Here is a 23,148-nt window from a genome sequence, read left to right as displayed (position 1 = left end):
AAATCTGAAAAGTCCCTTATGTGTGTTAATAGTCAACATGTCACGTGACTGCTCTTCAACGTGCATTTGCAGGTAAGCTTGGTTGAGATCTATTTTGCTGAACTTTTGTCCTCCACTCAGACCAGCAAATAAGTCATCAATCAGCGGAAGGGGATACTGCTCTGCTGTTAATACAGGATTCACGGATACCTTGAAGTCTCCGCAGATCCGGATTCCGCCGTCCTTTTTAGGAACTGGAACGATGGGCGTGGCCCACTCGCTGGTCGTAACCGGCTCCAGAACCCCATTCTTGACCAATGCGTCTAAATTAGACTCCACTTTGGGCCGAATGGCGTACGGCACAGGTCTAGCCTTCATAAAGACTGGCTTGGAGTCAGGCTTGAGATGCAGCTTCACTGTAATTTTTTTCATGCTGCCCAGTTCCTCACGAAAAACCTCCTGGTGTTTTCCCAGTATGGCCTGTAGCTGAGAGGAACCATGCGACAGCTTTCTCACTCCTTGCCAGTTGAGTCTGATTGTTTTGAGCCACACACGTCCCATTATAGCAGGGCAGTTCTTCTGCGTAACATACACAGGCAGCTTAGCAGTTTGGCCATTGTATTGAACAGTCACCTCTGCCATTCCTTTCATAGGCACTCGATGTCCAGTATATCCTTTAAATACTGTGTCGGAGGGTTTGAGTGGAAGGTGCTTCAGACATGTCCTATAGACATTATATGACACTAGTGATGCTTTTGACCCAGTGTCAATCTGCATTTTTACAACATGTCCCTCCAGTTTGGGCTTGATCCAGAAGCCGTCTGAGGTTTCATCCACCTTCAGTATTCGCACAGTATTTATTGCAGACAACACTTCTTCATCTGAGGAGTCATTTGCTCTATCCTCATGAAGCTTAACTGTGTGAACATGTCTTTCTTTTTTGAATCTTGCAGTGCCTCTTTTATTTCCAGGCTTTGAGTCCTTATCCTTGCACCTTTTGTTCCTGCATGCCCGTGCTACATGACCTTTTTTTCCACAGTTGTTGCAATCCATTTCTTTGCACCAGCAATCACTAGCAAGGTGTCCTAACTTGCCACAGCGGAAGCATGGTCCCTGTGCATTTGCTTTACCATTGTCTAGTTTGTGTACTCTGTCTGTAGCATGTAGCGCATGGGCTTCTTTTGATGCCATTTCCATGGTCACACTGATATTAATTGCCTTCTCAAGAGTCAAGTCACTTTCCGTGAGCAATTTCTTCTGTGCAGCTTCATTTCTTAAACCACACACGAGTCTGTCTCTTAATGTGTCATTTAAAACATCTTTAAACTCACAGTGTTCAGCTAATTTGCGTAACGATGCAACGAACATTGTGACAGACTCACCCTCTTCTTGGTTTCGCTTGTGAAACCTGAACCGTTCAGTGATCACGAGGGGCTTGGGCGAGAAGTGTTTGGTCAGTGTGTCCACGATCTCTGTGAAACTTTTATTGCCTGGCTTTGCTGGCTGTAGCAGGCTCCTTAGCAGGGTAAAAGTCTTTGGGCCTATCACACTCAAAAAAATGGGCACCAGTTTAGCATCCTGTATGTCGTTAGCCGCAACGAAATATCCAAAACGCTCCGTATATGAGCTCCATTGCTCCGTGCTTTCGTCGAAGGGACCGATAGGGCCAGTAACTCCAGCCATTACTCGGCCCCTGGTTGAATGGCACTCTTCCCCTCACAACTGTTCCTTTTCGTAACGTCTCTTTTTCCCGTTTACGTTTGGTTAGCGTCACTTACGGAGTCTGCCTTCATCGTCCTGTCCGCTGTACATTCCTCCCTCCGGCGCCGTCTAACACCAAGTCAGTACGAGGCATCAGCAGGAAAAAAAAGTGTAAAACTCCAAGCGGACTGCAGCGTCGGTCCAGACGTCCTCGTCGCCACTTTTGTTAAATCTTCACTCCGGGTTACTAGTATAACAATGATACTCGGACCACGACGTAACTTGAGGTATTTATTATAACGGCATAACTTAACATGGAGCTAGCCCGAGCGACAGCCTAAAGTTGGTTTCCCATAATGCCTCTGGGCATGACCGCTACGGGTCCTGTTATAACCCAAAATACACAACATGATCCATGCCCTCAGTAAATACTTTCCCGGTGAGTTATGAGATCAGTCCCTAGTTTCACTTCATAGAGAACAAAACATTATGCTCATTTTCTACATTATAGTCCCCATTAAGCTCCACAACAACAATAGTTGGTAGTAGTTACAATTAGTTGGTAGCCCATTACAGTTTAAAAAGCTAATTTTTCAAATCAATAGGCAACGTCCATCCTTTAAACACAGGTTTTGGTTTGATCATTATGCCAGCTCAAATTATAACTCCAGCACTATCTTACATTGATTATGGTTCATGTTCAGTCTGCCAACCTCAGGACTTTGGTGTCATATCCTTTATCCTGGTTTCGTTGAACAAGACGCTGATGTCACTGTACCTTTACTGTGTTCTTACATACACAGAAGAAGAAAGTACAATAAATACTACATCTATTACATGCACCAGTGGGACTAGATGTAAAAGGGGAGTGTAGATATAACCAAAAATCAAAATTGCTTGGAATATACCTTGTTGTTTACACACTGCTAACACCATCTGATCTCCATCAGAGCACTGACAATATATTTTGTTAACTTGCTGCTGGCGCAATGAGGACTTTGTCAAACTGAAAAAATGTCCCACCCTTTGAAGTAGGGCTGTAAGGTTTGCAGCTTTCCTCATGGGGCTATAATTTTGGCCATATTGAACAGGAGCTGCTGCCCAACATAGAAACAGATGCTAGTGAACCATTTAATTGTAGTAGTTCAACATATCTACAGAAAACTTTGTTAGTTCCTGCGTGTTGTTGTCCAAGCTTAATCTCCCAAATTAAGAATTTCACTGGTGCCATTAGAGTTCATTGCGTCCTTATAGGAGTTCCTCCTGCACGTACCCTTTGTCTCCTCAGGACTGCTTCAGTTTCTAAAAACAGCACTTTTCTGTCAAGCCTTGAAGTGGTCATGCATCACATCTGTCTTCACCACTCCTTTCTACTTTGATGTTCCAACAATACAGAACAGTCTCCCTCGTCGGGTGCCTGACCTGGATCTGATTGTATAACACTACTGTTCTGAATGTTCTTAGACAAAATTTCCTATACTTTTTTTTTTTAAATTAACCTGATCTTGAAAACTTTGTTTTTTTATTTAAAATGATATTAAACAGTGCAACCACTATATTAAATTTACCACAGGGCAAAAGTTTGCATTGGATGTTTGTTTTATAAAATGTTTTAGAATAGACACTTGTCACAGTGATGGATTGATAGTACACAGTGTTTAGTTTTATGTAGCCAGAGCAGTTTGCACAAGTTGCACAAGTATAGCAAATATTAGATACTCCGAAGACAAGGTTTTGTTTTAAGAAGACATTGTTGTGTGTTCTTAGCAAAATCAACAAAATCTTATAAAACATTTCAGGATGCACTCGTCTGTAACAGAAGCTGAATTTTTAATATCCTTGGTGTGTCAGTAGAATCAGATAGTAACAACAGAGGTACATTGATGATGCCTCCATTAGCGTCCACTACCAGCTGTTATGCTCTTCTGCTTCTGTCCCCACTCCCACTAGCACAAGACCTACCCAAGCATGTTTCAGAGTAATAAAGTGCAGTCAGTGTAAATGCATGTCTTTATTCTCTGTAACAGAGAAAGGCTTGTTCACTGCACAGTGCACTTAGAGCTTTACCCTGCAGGAGAACCATAATAAACATTAAACCAGAGCAGGAATACATATCCTTAAAGCCTCGTCTAAGAATGCTTTGTTCCAGTTCCTTATAAATGTCATATGAACAGCAGTCAGAAATGGATAGCTTTAGAACTGGCTGCTTAGGATGAACATGTGATGTGCAAAGAAAAATGGAGATAAAGGTCCCTAAAGTCAGCCTATTATTATGTGTTCTGCCATGTATGCTTTTGTCTGTCATATAATTACTGTTCCACTGCTGTTTGATCATATTAATGCTGGTCTAAATTATAAGGCTTCAGATTGCTTTAAATGCTTTGCTTCTATGTTTGAATCTTTATTCATCTGAATTCTATTCAGTTTTATTCATATAGTGCAAAATCACAACAGGAGCCGCTTCAAAGTACTTTATATTGTAAAGTAAAAACCGTATAATAATACAAAGCATATGGATCACATTTGTATGACGAATCCCTAATATGGTCATCTCAAACACATACTGTAGCTCTGGCTGAGAGAACAAAAGACCCACCCACATACTCTTTAAGCCTTTGTGAGGGGCTGCTAATTAAAAGACAGTTGGGTTAAGATATGAAATGTTAAAATGGCTTGTTTCAGACTGAGGAACTCAACCAAAACCCAAGATAAGATAAATAACAATTGCTTTGAACTGCAGATCACACAAAGCTCCTATAGAGACCATAAAATATGGACTTATAAGTCTATTTCATAGCAAAGATGTTCAGTAGAGTTGCATATTCTATTTTGGCCCGAACTGATTAATTCTTGGCTCTTTTTGATTCATCATAAGACATATTATCTTAATGCTAAATACAATAAAATGTTACACAAAGGGACAATTTTACATCACTGGTAAATATACACTTGGCTGGTACATTTTAGCTACTGGAAACCTTTGTTGGCGAAAAGTCACTTGATGCGTAATTTGTGAGAAAAGTTCTACTTTTTCTACTCAAGATCCACTTTTCTTTTCTCGAGTTGTTGGTAAAAAATCATTCAAGTTCTCTTTGAGTTTGCATATTTTATGTGAAACGTTTTTAGGTTCACATCAGCAATAATACTGGTGTACTAACAGAAATGTATGGGAAAATAGCTCAGTAGCCTAAGGTCCATGTTTGAGCATTCAGCCAGCACCAGTTTAGGGCAGTCAGCTTAAACAGTAAACTGCTTTGATTCAGTTTTTATTGTAAATTGAATTTGGAGTACAGCAGCAATGCCCCTTTCCACTTACACGTCCTAACAAGTCCAACAGGTAGAGAAGATTGTCAAAGATACGGAAAATCAAATAACAAAAATCAAACAAAACAGTGTCAAATTATATTATAACACCTTCCTGCCCCCATTTTGTCTGTTTTTTCCTAAATGAATGCAGACAGATACTTTCTTATTAGTCTCTGAACCCCTGACTGATTCTGCTGACCTTTGAAATGGCCAATAATGTTTATGCTACCTGCAATCAATTTTCTCTATAAAACAATGTCTTTAGATTTTTCAACTTTAAAACATATCAGAGGATTTTTGTGCTTCAAGTTCAGAGGTATATACTGATGTTTTATGAAAAAATGTGTGCGTATATTGATACGTGCTTACCTCTCTTCTGTAGGTAAGGTCACAAAGTGTCCAGCCTAGGGACTGTACTTTTTATATTAATGAGTGAAATCTGTTGTTGGCCTCAACGCCTTTCTGTGGTATCTGTTTTGTTTACTTTTTACTTCCTTATTATGCATACCTGTATCTGCAGTTAAACTCAGAAAGCAACTTGTCTGGATGAATGTCATGGATCGCTGTGTGGCAGGCAGGATGAGGACCCAATCGCAAAACTCACAGACTCAGGGGATGAACTCAAAAAGCAGCTTTATTGCTGACAAAGGATGACAGGAAATACAAAACTAAACTGGGAAAAACTAACAAAGCTCACCAAGGAACACAGGGGAATCACACACAGCATGAGGGAGAACACGACACAGAACTGAGGGAGACGCAGACATAAATACACAGAGGGTTAACGAGGGAAGTGGGAGCACACGGGGAACACAGGTGACACTGATAATCATAACAAGACACGGCAGGAGTGAACACCACACTGGCGGGAGACGGGCAAAGTAAAACAGGAAGTACAGAGGTTCAGACAGGAGGAGAGAGAGCACGGGGAAAACACAGACATAACGGGCTGGGGAAAACATAGAATAAACACAAAGAGAGACAAGGGCTCATGACTACACAGAGGGGCACACAGGGGGTAAGAGTCACGAAGGGAAAACACTTAGGGAACAACACACCAGGGCAACTCAGGAAACATGGCCTAAATAAGGAACAAAATACAAAAATACATGAAAACTAAGAATACTGGGCCAACATGGCCCAGGACCATGACAATGAAATGGTTGAACGTGGCTCACAGTGTGTTTGAAGATGAAAATTCTTTCAGTAAGATGACAGATTCAGGACTGGAGTGATAATATCTACCTGTAGAAATGTCTGCTTTCCCTATTTCTCATTGGTACAAATACCCATTAAATTGTTCTGCGACTTACATTGGAGACTCCTGAAGTATTCATAATGCATCATGAAAACCTGGTTAATCAGACTCTGCATGGCATAGATGTATTTTCCTTGTATTGTTTCTAGTTGCCTGCTTCCATTCCACATCACCAAAGAATTACAAATGGAGCTAGGTGCCTGTCTATTCAGAGGATTACTGAGAAGCTTCAGGTGCTCAAGAGTGGTAAAGAACTGCTTGCTAGCCAAGCCTGTCAGGTCTCACCATTGTAATTCTCTAATTGCAGAGCGCTTACGTGAGTTAGCCCTTGCTATTGTCAAACTCATGTCACAGTTGGTAGTTGCAACGGCTACCAGACGTTGCAACTACGCTACCAGACATCCAAATCTTACTGTGGTTTTCTGCAGTGCTCCATGAAATAGCTACTTCATAGCTTTATAACTTTATAACTTTATACTCTAATGTGATTTTGTGTGCTAAGCTGCTAAGCTAAGGTTAAGCTTTTGATCAGTCAAACTAAAGGCTTGCCTTTTTTATTCAATTTATACGGAAGTCTGTATTAGCTCCTCATCTTGCAATTCATGACATGACTGGAAATCTTTATTCCGGAGTTATCTGCTATTTTAATAAATATTAATTAATTTGATATAAAATTAATTTTACGTAAGTAAAATTGTGCTAGCAATGCTACAACTGAGCTGCACGGCTACCAGACATCCAAATCTTACTGTGGTTTTCTGCAGTGCTCCATGAAATAGCTACTTCATAGCTTTATAACTTTATACTCTAATGTGATTTTGTGTGCTGCACTCTAGCCTGTTTTCTTTGATCTCCGATTAAATGATCAACTGGTCTTATGTGTGGCCTTTTTGATTTTATATTGTAGTATAATATACTTTTATATCATATGCAGCTGATATATGATATATGATATCTGTAATGTCTTTTCAAAATAGATCCATGGATAATTTACCGTTTTTTGCCTCCTTTCAGATGAGATCATGCAGCAGGACATCAGGCCCCTGCTGGCCGTAGACATCATAGAGCAGCTTCACCGCCAGTTTGCCTCGCTATCTGGTAAGTAACCTGCAATGTTCTATTTGCCCTCATTCCATATCTGAAGTTCATGTTAGGTGGAGGTATTGAAACAAAACTCTGGGTGGGACAACAAATGAGCCGTTAAAAGGAGACAAATAAGGAAAAACAGGAGACACAACAAAAGTAGCAAACACAGGACAGAGTATCTGTTAACTCATGAATACTGCTATAGTACCATAACAGAAACATTAATAATCACACCATTATCATTACTAGCTACATTAAATCCACAGTTCCGTAAATTTAAGAGAAAAATATTGCACATATTTAGTCTTTTATGGCCATTATGTAACATGGAGCACTAATTAAAGCCTTTTTCATTTTTACCCCTGACATCCTGTTACAGTACCACTTCTCCCTGTGCCTTCATGCTTACTGTAACTAAAGCTTCGAACCCAAATTGATTTTAATGATTTTGATATTTCAAAAAACCCCAAAAACATTCTCAGCAGTTTTTTAGCTGATGTTCTATTTTTGTGTTTTGTATCACAAGTTATGCAAGTGCCAGAAGAAAGGACTTCATGTGTAACTCAGCTGCTTCACTCTCTCATGACTTTTTATTCTTCACCGAGGAAATCACAAGCAAACGGATAATATGAGGAAACCACTGAAATCCCTTCAGCTGACTTGCTCACTGATTCTATTTGTTGATTTTTTAAAAAAAGAGGAAATCTGCTGGAGTGATATGTAATCATGATTCATTTAATTCCACAAAACACAGCAGTTCACTGGAGGTTTATACACACACAGATCTTCCTGTCCACATGTTTTGGGTTTTCTTTTAATTCCCCCTGGGGATTTGGGGCTTTTGAAAGTTCATTTGGCATTTTCAAGTTTGCTATGGCACTGAAACCTTATTCTCTTATTTAACAGTATTATTATATTCTGTCCTGGCATCTAGGTGCAAGTATCTGCTTTCTTGCAAACACACAAAATGGAGCTTGGTCAAAGATAGTGGATGCTATGATCTCGGGGGTTTTTTATGTTGTGCTTAAGTTGGCATTTGAATTCCTTATTTAAGATGTTCTCTGTTTGTTTTTAGGCATCCTGAGCTTTAAATAGAGTTAATTTTGCCTATATTTTCCATTTCACTGTTTCGTTATTGTTGTTACTTCCTGTTTTTTTTATGGTAGTTATTTGTCTCCAGCTTTACTGCCCCACTACCTGTCTTGTTGTCCTTGATTACTTTGACCTGCATCTCCTGACTCTTCTGTATCCAGCTCCCTGATTTCCCTTTTGTCCTGACTTCGCAGCACTCTTTTCTCTACCAGCTGACCTACCAGTCTCTTCCTGCCTGTTGCCTGTCTATTTTGTGGTTAAGCTTTTGATCAGTCAAACTAAAGGCTTGCCTTTTTTTATTCAATTTACACGGAAGTCTGTATTTAGCTCCTCATCTTGCAATTTATGACATGACTGGAAATCTTTATTCCGGAGTTATCTGCTAGAATAGAATAGTCATTTTTGTCTGTTTTGTTTTTAGGGTCCATTTTAATAAATATTAATTAATTTGATATAAAATTAATTTTACGTAAGTAAAATTGTGCTAGCAATGCTACAACTGAGCTGCACATAACATGTTGTGTAATACTGATTTATTAATTCAAGATTTCATCCAACACACATCTTCCAGGGAACTGCTTCCTCCAGTTCTTTATAGGCTTCAGATAATAACATCTCAGGGAAATTGGCTGCAATAAAGATAAAGTCATAGCACAAAGAATTGTGTAAAAACACGAGCCAATAAAAAACCAAGAATGAGTAGACCACCAGACACTTTCAAATTCTAAAATGTAATATACACATTAATGTTGTATCACCTTTTAAACTGAGAGCTCCATACGTGACAGAAGAAACATGAGAAAACATAAGCATTTTGTTTGCTTTTTGATTTCTTAAAAAAATATTTGAACATTTTTTTACAGCAACTTAAAGTTCAATTTGAAGCCTTAAAAACATTTAAGTGGTATATGTTTCTTTGTTTCTTTGTGTTATTGAAAAGCTTTTCATTTGAGGAAGTGTGGATTTGAACTTTGTTGCTGAGACTATTGATGAGGAGAACATTAGTGGATGAGCAACTCTTAAAATGAGTTACACTAAAAGTAATATGCCATACCTTTAAAATATTGAATTCAATTCTTTTTTTCTTTGTTTTTTTTAGTCTAATTGGCACAAACACCTAGTTGTGCAGTCTGCTGTTACAAACTCTTATGAAATAATTAACAAGAGTTGTTCTAAAGAGCTCACCAAAAGCTTTTAGAAGTCATAATAACTCACCCATGAAGTGGTGGACCATATTAATCTACAGAGAAGTGTTACAGAGATACATAGTGTGAAAAAGTCACAGACATCCTAAATTCAGTAAATGCAAAGATTCAAACCTCCTCTGGTATTAGCATCAGCACAAAAACTGCCACCAGAAGCTTCTTGGCATAGGTTTGCATGGCCAATCAGCTTCTGTAGGTGTAATGCGTAGGTGGTTCACTACATGTATTTGCACATCATAGCTCACAATGATAAGCCAATGCGACCAGTTATTAACTAGCATGGAGCTGGTGGAGCATTGCTTTTAGCATCCCAGCATTCACACTTGGTGCCCTCAGACTTTTCCAGATGTGCTGTTAGTGGTGACACAGCAGTCTGTGTGGTTCTCCAGGGATGCCTCTCATTCCTTCTCTCAGTCGTCTCACCAAACAGCCAAAATAACTGTTTCCAAAAGTTCCTCTCTCAGCATTACTTGCCTCTAGAATTACATAAGGGTAACACAAGTCTGGTTCATAGTCCTCACCACATGTGTGTGCCTATTGTGAGTGTGTGTGCCTTCTCAGTAGGATCCAGGTTTAAACGCTATGATCATTTGGTTTGCTATTTTTGTCTCTCTGTATACACATTTTATATATACATGAACTGGAACCAGTGAGGGTTTCCTTTTGCCAGAGACCAGTTAGGAAGTATACCAAACAATTTCATGCCTCTTTTCTTAGAGTTTTTATGATTTTGTTTTCCCTCATGGACAGCTGCAGGATTTGTTGCTTTCTTTTGATTCTCCTTAAAAAGTAAAGGGGAAACACATCACTGAGTGGTCAGTGTAAAACCCGTCACTTTTTCTGGGTTAGATGACCTTTGCACTACTAGCAGCAGACAAGGAGTTGCAAGCAGGAAATTGGAAACATGCACATTTCACATACTTTTACGGCAGTAACTTTATTAGGGAGTCTTTTATGTTCTTAGAGAGGAAAATGTATATTTTTGTGGAGTGTAAAAGGTTTTCAAAATAGTGTTTCCTTCTTTCTACAAGTTTCAGAAAGTTGATATGACTATATCTGGCAGACATAAAGCATTATTTGAGTCATTTTAATTTAATTTACACTACTGGAGCTCTGTTTTGGTTGGTTCTCCTTAGTGGGAAATATGGGTTCTATAACATCTCATAATGTTTTGGGATTTAACTAATAACACTGCAGCACTTACCTGCCTTGCCTAACAGATGTTTTTTAAATGCCAGTATCACAGATGTCAGACCATGACTCCCACTTTCTTCCCCTCCTGCAACGTGTTGAGTATAAACTTTCCATTCTCAGCAAGTTAGTTACATGTTTGTGGTTGAGAGATGCTGGTCAGACAAAATTCTAAACCAACAAAAATATCCTCAGATGTGCTGATTCAAGGTTATGCACAGCCCTTTAATGTCTGTATGAATGTCTGTAACTTTTAGCATTACAAACACTGTTCGTTTTTTTCTCAAGTAGCATGCCGTAGCAATGTTTTATTTGTCAAGCCAGCAGATTTATGGCTCATGCTCACCATCTAGTGACATTTCGAGAGATGTGCAAGTATTGGATTTTTCCAATCTGTATCTGCAACTAGAAGTGTCAAGACTACTGGTTGCACACTGGCTCCTTGTAGGGCCCTTTTATAGATCTGCAAAGGTAAAGCATACTGATGATCAAATATAGTAAGCCACAAAAGCCTTGATTACGAGACAGAATTAACAATGAGAACACACAAGTTTGAAAATAGTATACGACTAGTATTTTTAGACTTGTGTTTTGCTTAGCATTTACATTAGCCAGTTTAAGTTTATGAAATAATCATGGTTTGAGTTCAATAATTTCTTTTAAATCTTGAAACATTATTTAGATTATGGTTTAATGGTGTTTATTTCAGGTACATCTACAAAGTGTTGCAGACATTGAACAATGACACTAGAGGGTTATCCGCTGTAGTGAAATGTGACATGAAGAACATTAATTCATAGTTATATAGTGCTTTCTAGTCTTACTGACTACTCAAAGCACTTTTTTCACAATACAAGCCACATTCAAATCTCAAGAAGACTGAAGCACACAGCCTCATCCACAGCAAGGACCAGTAATTCATGAGTCAAGTATAAGACTACCCTGAGGTCTTATACTTGACTCATTGAACAGTTTGGTCTTCTTACAGTTGGCAATGAAGACAAAAAGAGTGAAAACAGTAAAACCAAATCTGTGAGAAGTGTAAATAAAATGTTATGGTTGGACATATACTAAGAACACAATGTAGTTTAACTTTAATTGAGAGCCTAAAGGAACAAACATAGTACTGAGGTGTTAGAGTTGGGGTGTTCCTCTACCATTTTACATTTAGTAGAACCACATTCCCAAAAGTCATTGCCCATTCCCCATGTCGCTAATTTCATCTGGGTGCCTGTAATACGATTCCTACTGGGAAAACAAAACAATTTCATATATTCTGATTTAAATGGTGTCTTAACTTTCATTTCAGATATCTTAAATGAAACACAATTTCATACAGCTGTGATGGAGGTTTTACAGATGTCCGCATTTCAACTTAAAGGGAATCCTTTAAGTTATCAAATGATAAAATGTCTTGCAATACAGTTACTGCAGTTATTGATTTGGGTTTATTTTTTCTGTGCTATAGGAGGGCGAGGGAAAGATGGTGCCCCCATCATCACTTTCCCAGAGTGCTCAGGCTTTAGCGAAGTGCCAGAGGAAGATTTCCTCAATGTAGTTACTTACCTGACCAGCATCCCCAGGTATGTATACTCACACACAATTAAAACTAATAACGAGAAAGATCATAAAGATAAAATTCCATTTGATTCAAAACTATCCCCACAGGATCACATTTGATCCTGGGTGCTTAAACGTCTTCACTGCTTCATCTCAACAGTAATATCATAAGGCTTTCTGGAAATTATGCTTAGTGGTGTACTAATTGTGTATTCCTTGAAATGTGGACAATTCTTGAGTTCTGTATTTTCCGGAGCCTGAAACCTTTGGGAATTTGATTAGCATGGCCTATAACTTTAAATTGTTTTCCTCCTCTCTCCAGCCTGGATGCTGCAAGCATTGGCTTCATTATCATCATCGACCGGCGGAAGGACAAATGGAGCTCAGTAAAGGCCTCTCTATCCAGGATCGCTGTAAGTTCAGTGAGATACTTAAATCACCATAGAAATATATACAAGGACCTTTTTAAAATGTTTCTTTTAAGTCTTTGTGTTTCCTACACCGGCGTAACAACCCTGTGAAAGCCTCATTTTCTTTTGGGCCCTTACCGTCACATTGTACCAGAGCAATGGATGGATCACAAACACATTCATTGTAGAATTCCTCATTTAACAATCAATTTCAATGCAATGGCTTGTAGTACACACCTATATCACAGCAAGAGTGCCTCTAGAACAAATCTCTTCACTCCTTCCTATTTTAAACACCATTTTTACTATCAGGCTCAGTGAGCTTGAACTAAAATGGGCAGATCTTTCATAACATGCTTCTGTAACAAACTAATTATGACCTGCAATAGTTTTATACCAGAAGAATATATTTTAGCTTGTTACAAGCAACTTACAGATAACCATGAGAATGAAAAGATGCAATATCTTATTTTAAGTTCATTTGTTATATTTTCCAGGGGGCATTCCCAGGAAATCTTCAGTTAGTGTTGGTGCTGAGGCCATCCAGGTTCTTCCAGAAGCATATAGCAGATATTGGGATCAAACTACACAAGGATGACTTCAAAATGAAGGTACCGGTAAGCATGCAGGTGTTTTATTCTGAGCCAGGGTATGGTTCTGAAACAGACACCTAAAAGAGAGACAAAAAGTATTCCCCATGATAATAGTTAGCTTTTTTGATATACTGAAAGAGAAAACATGTCATCCAAACACACAGAGATGCTATGCTTTAACACAACGAGGGATTTTTTTTCCATAGAACAATTCCTTAAATTGCATAAGGTGTGATTTTTTTTTTATCACAGCACAATTAAACCTAACATTTCAATAGCAAAGTATGAAAAGCATCAAGCATGCACCACCCACCCATCCATCCATCCATCCAACCATAACTCCATCCATCTATCAGGAAAACTACACTTTCCTCTCCCTGGCCACTTTCTCCAGTGTTTCCTGGAGGACTCCAAGCTTGTTGAGAGATGTTATGTCTCTTTTGTAGGTGTTAAACATAACTATAGCTTTTTATCCTTTGATGGGCATGTCAGTGGTATCAAAACGATATAAAAATACTGACAAAGACAGACACAGTGGATCAGTTGTCAGAGTTGTGTAACATAACCAGGTCTTCCTCAATCCACTGTTTTGTTAAGATAAACACTGTGTCACATTTTTGAAGGACTGAGCAACAGTGAGCAAAGAGGTTTGGTGGGAAAGAAAGACTGGCTGCTTTGACAGGAAAATCACACAACAGGAAAATTGCATTTATTTTTTGTGAGGGAAATCATTTCATCATAGATCTTAGGTTTTAGCTAAACAAGATAAATAAATTATTCATGAATACATATTTTGATACTTATTTTCAAGTCAGCACCTACAAATGCATCTCGTTTTTTAAAATTGTGTATGCAAATGTAGTAATAAAAACAGTAACCCCTTACTTATATGGTGCTTTTCAAAGCAAAGTTTTGAAAGGTACAAAGTGTATGTCTTGTAAACCAAAATGTTTGATTTCCTATTTAGTAACTTACCAGGCAACGCTTCCCATCTTGCAACAACATTGACTATGAGAAGTTGTTCTACCAATTTTACTTAATAATAATGGAGCACGTAAAGCAATGCACTGTGTTTGCAGATCGTGATGCTGAACTCGCTGTCTGACCTACATGGCTATGTGGATAAAAGCCAGCTGACCCGAGAGTTAGGAGGAAACCTGGAATACTGTCACAGTCAGTGGATACACCACCGAACAGTGAGCACTGACTTACTGTAGCATTCAATACCAGATTTGACATTATAGCAGGTGTATGGTGAGCTAGATTAGAAGACATTGCAGAGTAACATGTGAGTCTGTTTCCATAGGCCATAGAAAATTTTGCCATGACAGTGAAAACCACAGCCCAGATGTTACAGAAGTTCGGGACAGACCTAGCAGAGACAGAGCTGCCCAATGACGTCCAGTGCACCAAAGACCTCCTTACAGCACACACCGACAAACACAATAACCTCAAGGTAATGTGGTGCATTAAATATGCTAGGACACACACACACATATTAACATGAGACAAAGCAAGTATTTTTACACTAGTATATCTGGTTAGCACTGGTGCCTCACAGCAAGAAAGTCTTGAGTTCAATTCCACCATCACGCCATGGTCTTTCTGTGTGGAGTTTGCATGTTCTCCCGGGTCCTTCGGCTTCCTCCCACAGTCCAAAGACATGCAGTTAGTGGGGTTAGGTTAATTGGAAACACTAAATTGCCCATAAGTGTGAATGCAGGAGTAAATGTGAGTGCAATTTGCTGTTAGCCCTGCAACAGACTGGCGACCTTTCTAGGCTGTACTCTGCCTCTCGCTCTAAGACAGCTGGGATAGGCTCCAGCCTTGGAATATTCTACGTGACTGACTTTACCTACTTCAAATATCAGTTTTAAATGCAAAAGTGTAGATGTCTTTAATTCCTCTACTACATGTACTTGGATATTTCTGCTGAAATAGGAACTTGCACAGATTTGCAAAAGTTTCTCTATGATATTAATGTTCTGTGATATTAATGCTTCTGTTTCTGTGAATCAGGATGAACTGAGGCTAGCTGTGAAGCAAGGCACCACCTTGTATAGTTGTATAAAAGATCAGTCAGCCAAGTCAGAGGATCATGAACTCAACCCTGATGAGATGGAAAACCAAACTACTGTGGAAAGGTAACAAACGACAAAGACGCCTTTATAGATGTCATGCACACTGTATATTGTTATGTATTTTGAGCAATTATGTACCAATTCTCATTACATTTGTAATCTGTGTTTTAGGCTTTTGGCCCAGCTAGATGAGACAGAAAATGCCTTTGAACAGTTCTGGAGCAAACACCATCTCAAACTGGAGCAGTGCCTACAGTTGCGTCACTTTGAGCAGGACTTCAGAGAGGTAAAGTATGCCATTGCCATGCAGCCTTTGGTTTTTCATGTGAGGTACTGCAAGTAGACCAGTGGAAAGGGCAATGTTTCGCATCTTCACATATTACAATGAGTGTATGTCCTCTACATTTCTAAAAATGTTTTTTTAATATCACATTTTTATGAAACAACTTGATCTTGGGATAATTTAATGCAGAGAGAACAGGGATGAGTGAATCTTTCATTTTTACAAATAATGTTTTGCAGAGGTGGCCCCTTGCTGTGTGTGTTCCCTCCGCTCTCTCCCCACCGATGCGTACACTGTCCGGTCTTGTGGTGTTTGTTGTGTCGAATCTAGCATAGAATACGTTTAGATCCTCACACAGAGGCCGTGGTGTGCTGATTTTCCCCTCTTTAGTCTGTGAATGTGTTTAGTCCCTGGCACATTCTCCCACGATTGTGAAATTGCTGTTCCACTTTGTCCCTGTACTCCCGTTTGGCTGCTTTAATGAGTTGGTAATTTGCGTGTTTGTAGTCCAATGTGTTCGCGGAGGTAAAAGCAGTGTTCCCTGCCGCCAGTGCAGTGCAAACATCACTCTTAATCCACGGTTTTTGATTTGGGTAGACTTTTAACTGTTCTGGGTGGGACGACATCTTCCACGCATTTTCTGATAAATCTGTAGACTGCGTTTGTGTCCTCATTGATGTCGTCAGCAGCCATGTGAAACATTCCCCAGTCCGCGTTATCAAAACAGTCCCACAACATGGACTTTGATTGGTCCGACCAACGGTATAAACGCCGCCTCTGGGTGTGCGGTTTCCTTACTGCTAATCGCGCTGTACAGTTCTCTGCATGTTCGATCAGTGTCGGCTTGTGGGGGGGATGTAAACAGCCATAATAATGACTGCTGTAAATGCTCTCTGTAGCCAGAATGGCCAGCACTTAATCATCAGGTACTCCAGGTCCAGTGAGCAGAAGGAGTTAACCGGGTGCACGTTGGGGCAGTCACATCAGCTGTTGTTGATGCACACACCACCGCCTCTGCCTTTCTCAGTTTGCTCCTGTGACCAATGCGCTGCCCCGGTAGTTGTATGGCGGAGTCCGATAGCCAGGTTTCTGTGAGGAAGATCACGCAGCAATCCCGCATCTCTCACTGGAATGAGATCCGTGTCCGAAATTCGCACAGCTTGGTCTCCAGAAACTGCACAATAGCCTGTAATAAACTGGAGAGCGGTGGTCTGTTAGTGGGCCATCTCAGTCGAACCAGAACGTTGGATCTTCTGCGTCGGCGTTTGCGGCCTCCTCCACGGGGCCAGAACAAAGGTGTCTCAGGCAAGATGAATGGGGGGTTGCAAACTTGAACTCAGGTAAACGATAAGAAAATTCAGCTCTCAGGCCCCCTCCTTGATTCAGAGATGGTCTTTCCCTTTTCACGTAAATGGCCTCCTTGACTCCACGCTCAAACCAGCGTTCCTCCCTGTCCAGGATGTGTACATCCTCATCCTTGAAACAGCGTCCACTGGCCTGTAGGTGTAAATAGACTGCAGAGTCCTGGCCTGACAAGGCAGCTCTTCTGTGTTGTGCTAAAGGGTACATCTTTCGCCATCTTACAATGCTGTGATTGCAGCCATTACCCAACTCTCTGTGAATGGTACTCATGGCCATTGATCAGTGGGTTTTGGTCAGTGGGTTTTGGTCAGTGGTTGTTGATCAATGGTCATGAGAATTTGCATAATTAAGATTAAGGAACTGACCTCCCAGCTCATTGTTCCTTCAGGTTCAGTCATTATGCAAATGTACTGTTTATAAGATTGGGGAAACCTGCAGTCAGCTGAGACTGAAGACGTCACTTAGATGAGTGACGAAACGTTTCTCCCACAAAACGCTACGTCCATTTAGTTCCTTTTATTCGGTAACTAGCCAGAAAGTAAAAAGCAAGAATGCAGTGAATGAGTGAGCAGAGATGAAAAACTATGGGGACAACAGGGCAGATACCAGTTTCTTTGCTCACAGCTTACATCACTGGCACGTCTCCAACCTCCTAATAAAATAGAACTGTTATTCTCAGCAGTCATCACAGCTTCTTCTGGTGTAAAGCCAAAGACACCTTTTGCATAATGATAAAATCCAAGTGCCTTCAGAGGGCTATGCATATACATTCATAATACAGAGACAGGCATCACTTACTGCTATCAGTCAACATGATTAAACTAAAGTTTTAGATTAATTAAACACACGAAAACAGCAACAATAAAGGGAAATATTAACACCATGTGCCCCAAAAACCTTAATACCCCCCCCCCCCCCCCCCCCAAAAAAAGTAAGAGTAACCCGACGTACAAAAATGGAATAAAATGAAATTACAGTTGCTACAGTGTCAACAATAGCAAGTACTGTTGCCACCTTCTCCAAGCAAAGCACAGCTCTGATGCAGTTTCCACACTGATTAATATATAATACAGGCAGCCATGGTTTAGAGGAAAATACAGTCAGGGCAGAAAGAAAGGACCACACTGCCCCCTGCTGATGAATACTGAGATCACAGCCCTACTGCAGAATTCTTACAGAGCTACCAAGATACTGCTACTGTTTAATGTTTAAGCTGTGTTTTTACATTTAAAAAAAAGTTTTACACAAACTAAAGCAACAAATGTAATTCGTCGTTTGGTTTGTTTAACACGAGCAGAATAGATAACGAAGTAACTCAATGGTTCTCACTGCTTTTTCTCTGTTTCTCTCCAATCATTGGTGATCAGGTCAAAGTGTCTCTCGACAGCTTGATAGACAGTCTAAACAGCCTTTCAGACACTGGGGATTGTGTGGCCAGAGTTGAAAAAATGCTCAAGGAGCTAAAAACACTGGAGGAGAAAGCTCAGGTTTGTAATGGCACAGTTACACACACAATAGCACATAATCATTTAATAATATCGAATCATTACAAGTAATTTGGTTTCTTGTTAAAGCAATCATCATGAATCACTTTAGTAGCGTTGTAGAGTTACACAGTTGAGTGTGGATACCCTGAAGCTTTTGTTTGCACAGCTTAATGTATCATATTTAATTGATTTTCTTCCAGGCCACACTGGAAAAGGCACAACTTCACGCACTGCATGGTGACCAGCTGATTCAGAGCAATCACTATGCTGTGGACTCCATCAGACCCAAATGTGTCGAGCTCCGTCGTGTCTGTGACGACTTCAGCAATGAGGTCAAGAAAAAGACAGATATTTTGTCCAAATCTCTGCAGATACACCAGGGCATAGATAAGGTAAGGATACCATGTGAGTCGTGTACATTTACAGATGGCTACAAATCCAAAAGTTTGACTTAACACAAGCCAGATGAAATGTGATGAATCTGTTCTTTGGTTGTTGTTTTTTTAATCTTTTCATTAGATAATTCTGGACCAAAATGTCCAGACAGTGGGACATGTTGTAAAATCACACTGACATATTTACATCTTAGAATGTCACGGCCTCTATTTGCATCCAGCAGATGGCGCAAGCATTGAGTTAAAGTTGTTTAATCTTGAGTCTCTGGCACCTAAATATAATGTAAATATTATTTTTTACTCAATGTTCTTAGTGAAATGTGCTGCTGAGCACAGCTTTAATTCCAAATTTGGTTCAACTGTTTCGATATTTTAAAATGAGTTGAAAACTGCTTGGACTACTATTTGATTAGATAAATCTACAATTACATAATATGTGTTCTACATTACACCTGTGACTCGACTGGTGTAATGTGACTCTTCCAAAAAAAGAGCTGATGGTTGTTTTTCTGTTTGAGTAAGGTGTGGACGGATCATTGTTTTGACTGGGCCATCTGTCCACACTGCAGCTGTAGACATATTCAAATAAACCGTCATTAACACGCTCATCACCGTGGCTTCAGTTCTCCCGGTTGCCACAAGACCAACTATTGCAGTCATTGTGTTTAAATATGAAAATCTAAATCTATTCTAATCTTATCGTACAAGAGCACTCACCATCGGTTTGACCAAATAATCTTTTTAAAGATAAAGATATTAAAGATATTAGAAGACTGACAACTTGACATAACTCAACAATCGAGGATTTTATTACCTGCATAACAAGTTTCTACAGACCCAACTGGGATTTTACTTGCAGTATTTTCCTCCTACTACCCAAATACAGGACTCTTACACTGTGACACCATATGTGAAGGGATGATTATGTTTTCTAAAACTGAATTCTTGGCTATTTGCTGATGTCATTAGATGTTGTGTGCAGGTTAACCAATGGTGTGAGTCTGGGATCTACTTGCTGGCATCCCAGGCTGTGGATAAGTGTCAGTCACAGGAAGGGGCAGAGTCAGCACTGACAGACATCGAACATTTTCTGGAGTCAGCAGAAAAGAACCAACTGACTGAACTGAGGAACCTGCACAATCAGTATGAGGTTGTCTTGTCAGAGGATATCAAGGTACAGTCCACAAACATAATACTTTGAAAGATGTTCTGTTGCAAAAATGATGAGGACAAAGGTAGATGTATAGCTTTTTACTCACAGGGTAGTGTACTGAAGGCGCTAAAGAGACTGGAAGATGTTCAGGAGATGTTTGAAAAGCGGCATCTCAGTCTGAAGAGACTGTCAGCTAAACAGACAAGGCCCATCCAGCCTGTTGCTCCACGGCCTGAATCCTCCCCCAAACGGCCCTCAGTGAAGAACACCCCCAGGACTGCAGGAGGCCAACAGCGTAATTTGATCTTTGTGTTTTCAGCTAATTTAAATGAAGATATGTTCCTTTGGTTTTTGTCTTAACTGTAAGCTTTTGCAAGACTCTACAACAGTTAGATTAATCTGAAGTAATGCAAAGACTACAAACAAGAAAACACACAAACTTTGAAGAAAGAAAGGATCAAAGTTACCAGCGTGCTGTCATCTTGTTTCAGCTCTTGCTCGCAGAGCTTCCGATAATTCTAACAAACAGCAGGCTGAAGCTGATCTCAACAAGAAGAAGAACATAAGGAAGGCAAAGGGAGGAATCAAGGTAATGTCCTTAGGCTACACTTTTAAATCTCACTGAAACAGTAAAACACATTTAAAGTCCTGTTCATCTGTCTTTGACCTCATTTCCATTGAATTACATTTCATTTCACTCTGAAATGTGGTGGTAACAACAAACACAACAAAACTGATGGACCCAAACTATTTTTATTGGCTAAGAAAGGCTCTACTTTCAGAAACTTACCAGTTATTCATGGATGCACATAGGAAGCACAGTTGTTCAGTAGTCGGTACTGCTGCCTCACAGAGGCCCCTGGATTGTCTATATTAACACCTTTATTTCATAGTTTTTTTATTTATTTTTATGACTTTTAGTATTTTGAGTGAAAGAAAACATGAGATATGTGAATGGATCTACTTCATCATCTTCTTTATTCCCACCAGTACAGGGCAGAGGGGTTGACTGGTCACACATTTTAATACTCAGTCCAAAAGTGTATGCCAATTTGGTGGTTGACTGTGCACTCGTATAATTTATTTTGTGACTCAAGCTTCCTGGAGGCCTGATGCCAAAAGAGCACAAACTCTTCTGGTCATGTTACATGTCACACAGTCAGTTTAATGAAGTCGTGGAGTTTTCAGCATACTTGGTCAAACACTCATCCCTCTTTGAAACCGTTTTTTTTTTTCAGAAGAAAAAAAAAACAATAATGCTGGTAGATATTCTTCTGAAAATTTTAAATCAATCATACGCCAGACACGAATGCTGTTTTTGTATAATGTTGGCAGATATCTGATCCTTCCTATAGCAAAGATATTTTACTGTTAAAAGGAGTTTTCCTCGACACTGATGCTCATAAGGGTATGTAAGCTCAGTGAGATTTTCTCTCTGATATTGGAAGGTATTTGGAGATTTTTTCTTGTAAAACACAGTGCTATAAAAACAAAAGAACTGATTCATTTAAAGCCACTTGTGCATATATTTGTGTGTTACAGATTGAGGTCATGCATGAAGAAAGCCAAGGAGGCTCCACACATGTTGTTGTGACAAATGAGACTGAGGAAAGTCTATCCAACAGACGCAGGTAAGGGGGGATAATGTCGTATTCCTGCGATTATAACAAAAGCACATCTTTTACAGCTGCAGTTTATTTTATGGCATAATTTTATGCAGTGTACTATACTCTTCCCAAGGATAGTGCAAGTATTTCTGACATGGTAGAAAAACAGTTAACGCCCAGATAAGTCCTCATAATACTTAACAAACAATATATATCCACATATCCTTTCAATCTTTAAAAATGTCATTTCTCAATCCAATATGTGTCTTGACCTCTTGAAACATTGATTTACTTGTAAACAAACTAGTGGTACTAACCCTAACTGATGTGACCATAATTGTTCCTATGTGGTTAACTAATATGTACCTTAAACTTTCCTTCTTCAGGCAATAGATAAGTAAACTTAAACTTTGATACAGCAAGACAAACACATGTCAAATAAGAAAGAGCAGGTAATGGGATGTAAAAGGTCCACAATGAAGTTTTGTTGGTGTTGGATTTTATTTAATTTCTTACCACCTCACTTATGCTAGCCTTATGAGTAGATACATTATCTAGGTTCAAGTAAAATAATAAGTAGATCCTATGTGAAACTGATTCTGAACTATTGTTTTTTTTTTTTATTTAAGCAAAAATTCTATTAACAAAATTGATACATTCAAAGAAATGTCACACAAAAATTACAACAGCATTCAATTTCAGAATTTAAAAAAAGATCAAACAATATTATAGAAAAGAATGCAGTCTCTCCTTTTATCACACTATGAAATCCATAAAATTATAATGAGATTTTTCGGCTGGGATTAGAACCATCAATGTGTAATTTCAACCAGAAATAACTTAAACTAAAACACCCTTTGTTGCCCAAAATTAATGTGAAAGGTTTGGCATTGAGTGCACAGGTAAAGGCTAGGCATTTTGGAATAATGTACTTGGCACAGACAAGTCAGTTTGGGGTCAGTATATCAGAGACAGGTTTACTGCAGACTTTTTCAATCTCACTCCTGAGGTGTCAAATACTCCTGCTTGGAGTGGACACTTAGACGTCACATTACTTACATACCATCTTAGCTTCATTTTTCAGTGTGCATGTAATCAAATAGACTTACTCCACATACAAAAAAGGCATTGTGAGATTGTGGTTAAATGTTTTGCTTTGGTAACCCTGTGATAGATTAGGGTAATGACAGCTGGAATAAATAAAGCAACTATAAATTGTATAAGAGCTTAAAAAATGGTTGGATCGATGATTTGCTTAGGTGTTGCTCAACTATCTAAAGGTGTCTGAACAGTTTTCAGACTCCGTAAAACTATGCAATCTGCAGATTTCGAGATATTGTGAAACCTGCAGATTGAACCAGAAGTAAGTATTTCAACAGGTGAATCGTTGTAATCACAC

General features: G+C 39.3%; 1 protein-coding gene across 5 annotated transcripts in view; it reads left to right on the top strand.

Moving 5' to 3' along the window:
- Positions 1-23,148, top strand: part of mcf2l2 (MCF.2 cell line derived transforming sequence-like 2) — a 107,547-nt gene that overhangs the window by 22,466 nt on the left and 61,933 nt on the right. For all 5 annotated transcript variants that reach the window (XM_026158153.2, XM_080297627.1, XM_080297626.1 and 2 more), the window contains exons 2-15: positions 7,259-7,342; positions 12,287-12,401; positions 12,701-12,791; positions 13,286-13,405; positions 14,461-14,577; positions 14,688-14,837; positions 15,401-15,525; positions 15,634-15,748; positions 18,475-18,594; positions 18,795-18,986; positions 19,972-20,163; positions 20,251-20,437; positions 20,634-20,731; positions 21,685-21,773. In XM_026158153.2, coding sequence (XP_026013938.2) covers positions 7,259-7,342; positions 12,287-12,401; positions 12,701-12,791; positions 13,286-13,405; positions 14,461-14,577; positions 14,688-14,837; positions 15,401-15,525; positions 15,634-15,748; positions 18,475-18,594; positions 18,795-18,986; positions 19,972-20,163; positions 20,251-20,437; positions 20,634-20,731; positions 21,685-21,773 — 1,795 coding nt within the window. The remainder of the gene's footprint in view (positions 1-7,258; positions 7,343-12,286; positions 12,402-12,700; positions 12,792-13,285; positions 13,406-14,460; positions 14,578-14,687; positions 14,838-15,400; positions 15,526-15,633; positions 15,749-18,474; positions 18,595-18,794; positions 18,987-19,971; positions 20,164-20,250; positions 20,438-20,633; positions 20,732-21,684; positions 21,774-23,148) is intronic.

This window comes from Astatotilapia calliptera, chromosome 23 (genome assembly GCF_964374335.1).
Source record: "Astatotilapia calliptera chromosome 23, fAstCal68.1, whole genome shotgun sequence".
Lineage (NCBI taxonomy): Eukaryota > Metazoa > Chordata > Actinopteri > Cichliformes > Cichlidae > Astatotilapia > Astatotilapia calliptera.
This window is presented reverse-complemented; position numbering and strand designations above follow the sequence as displayed.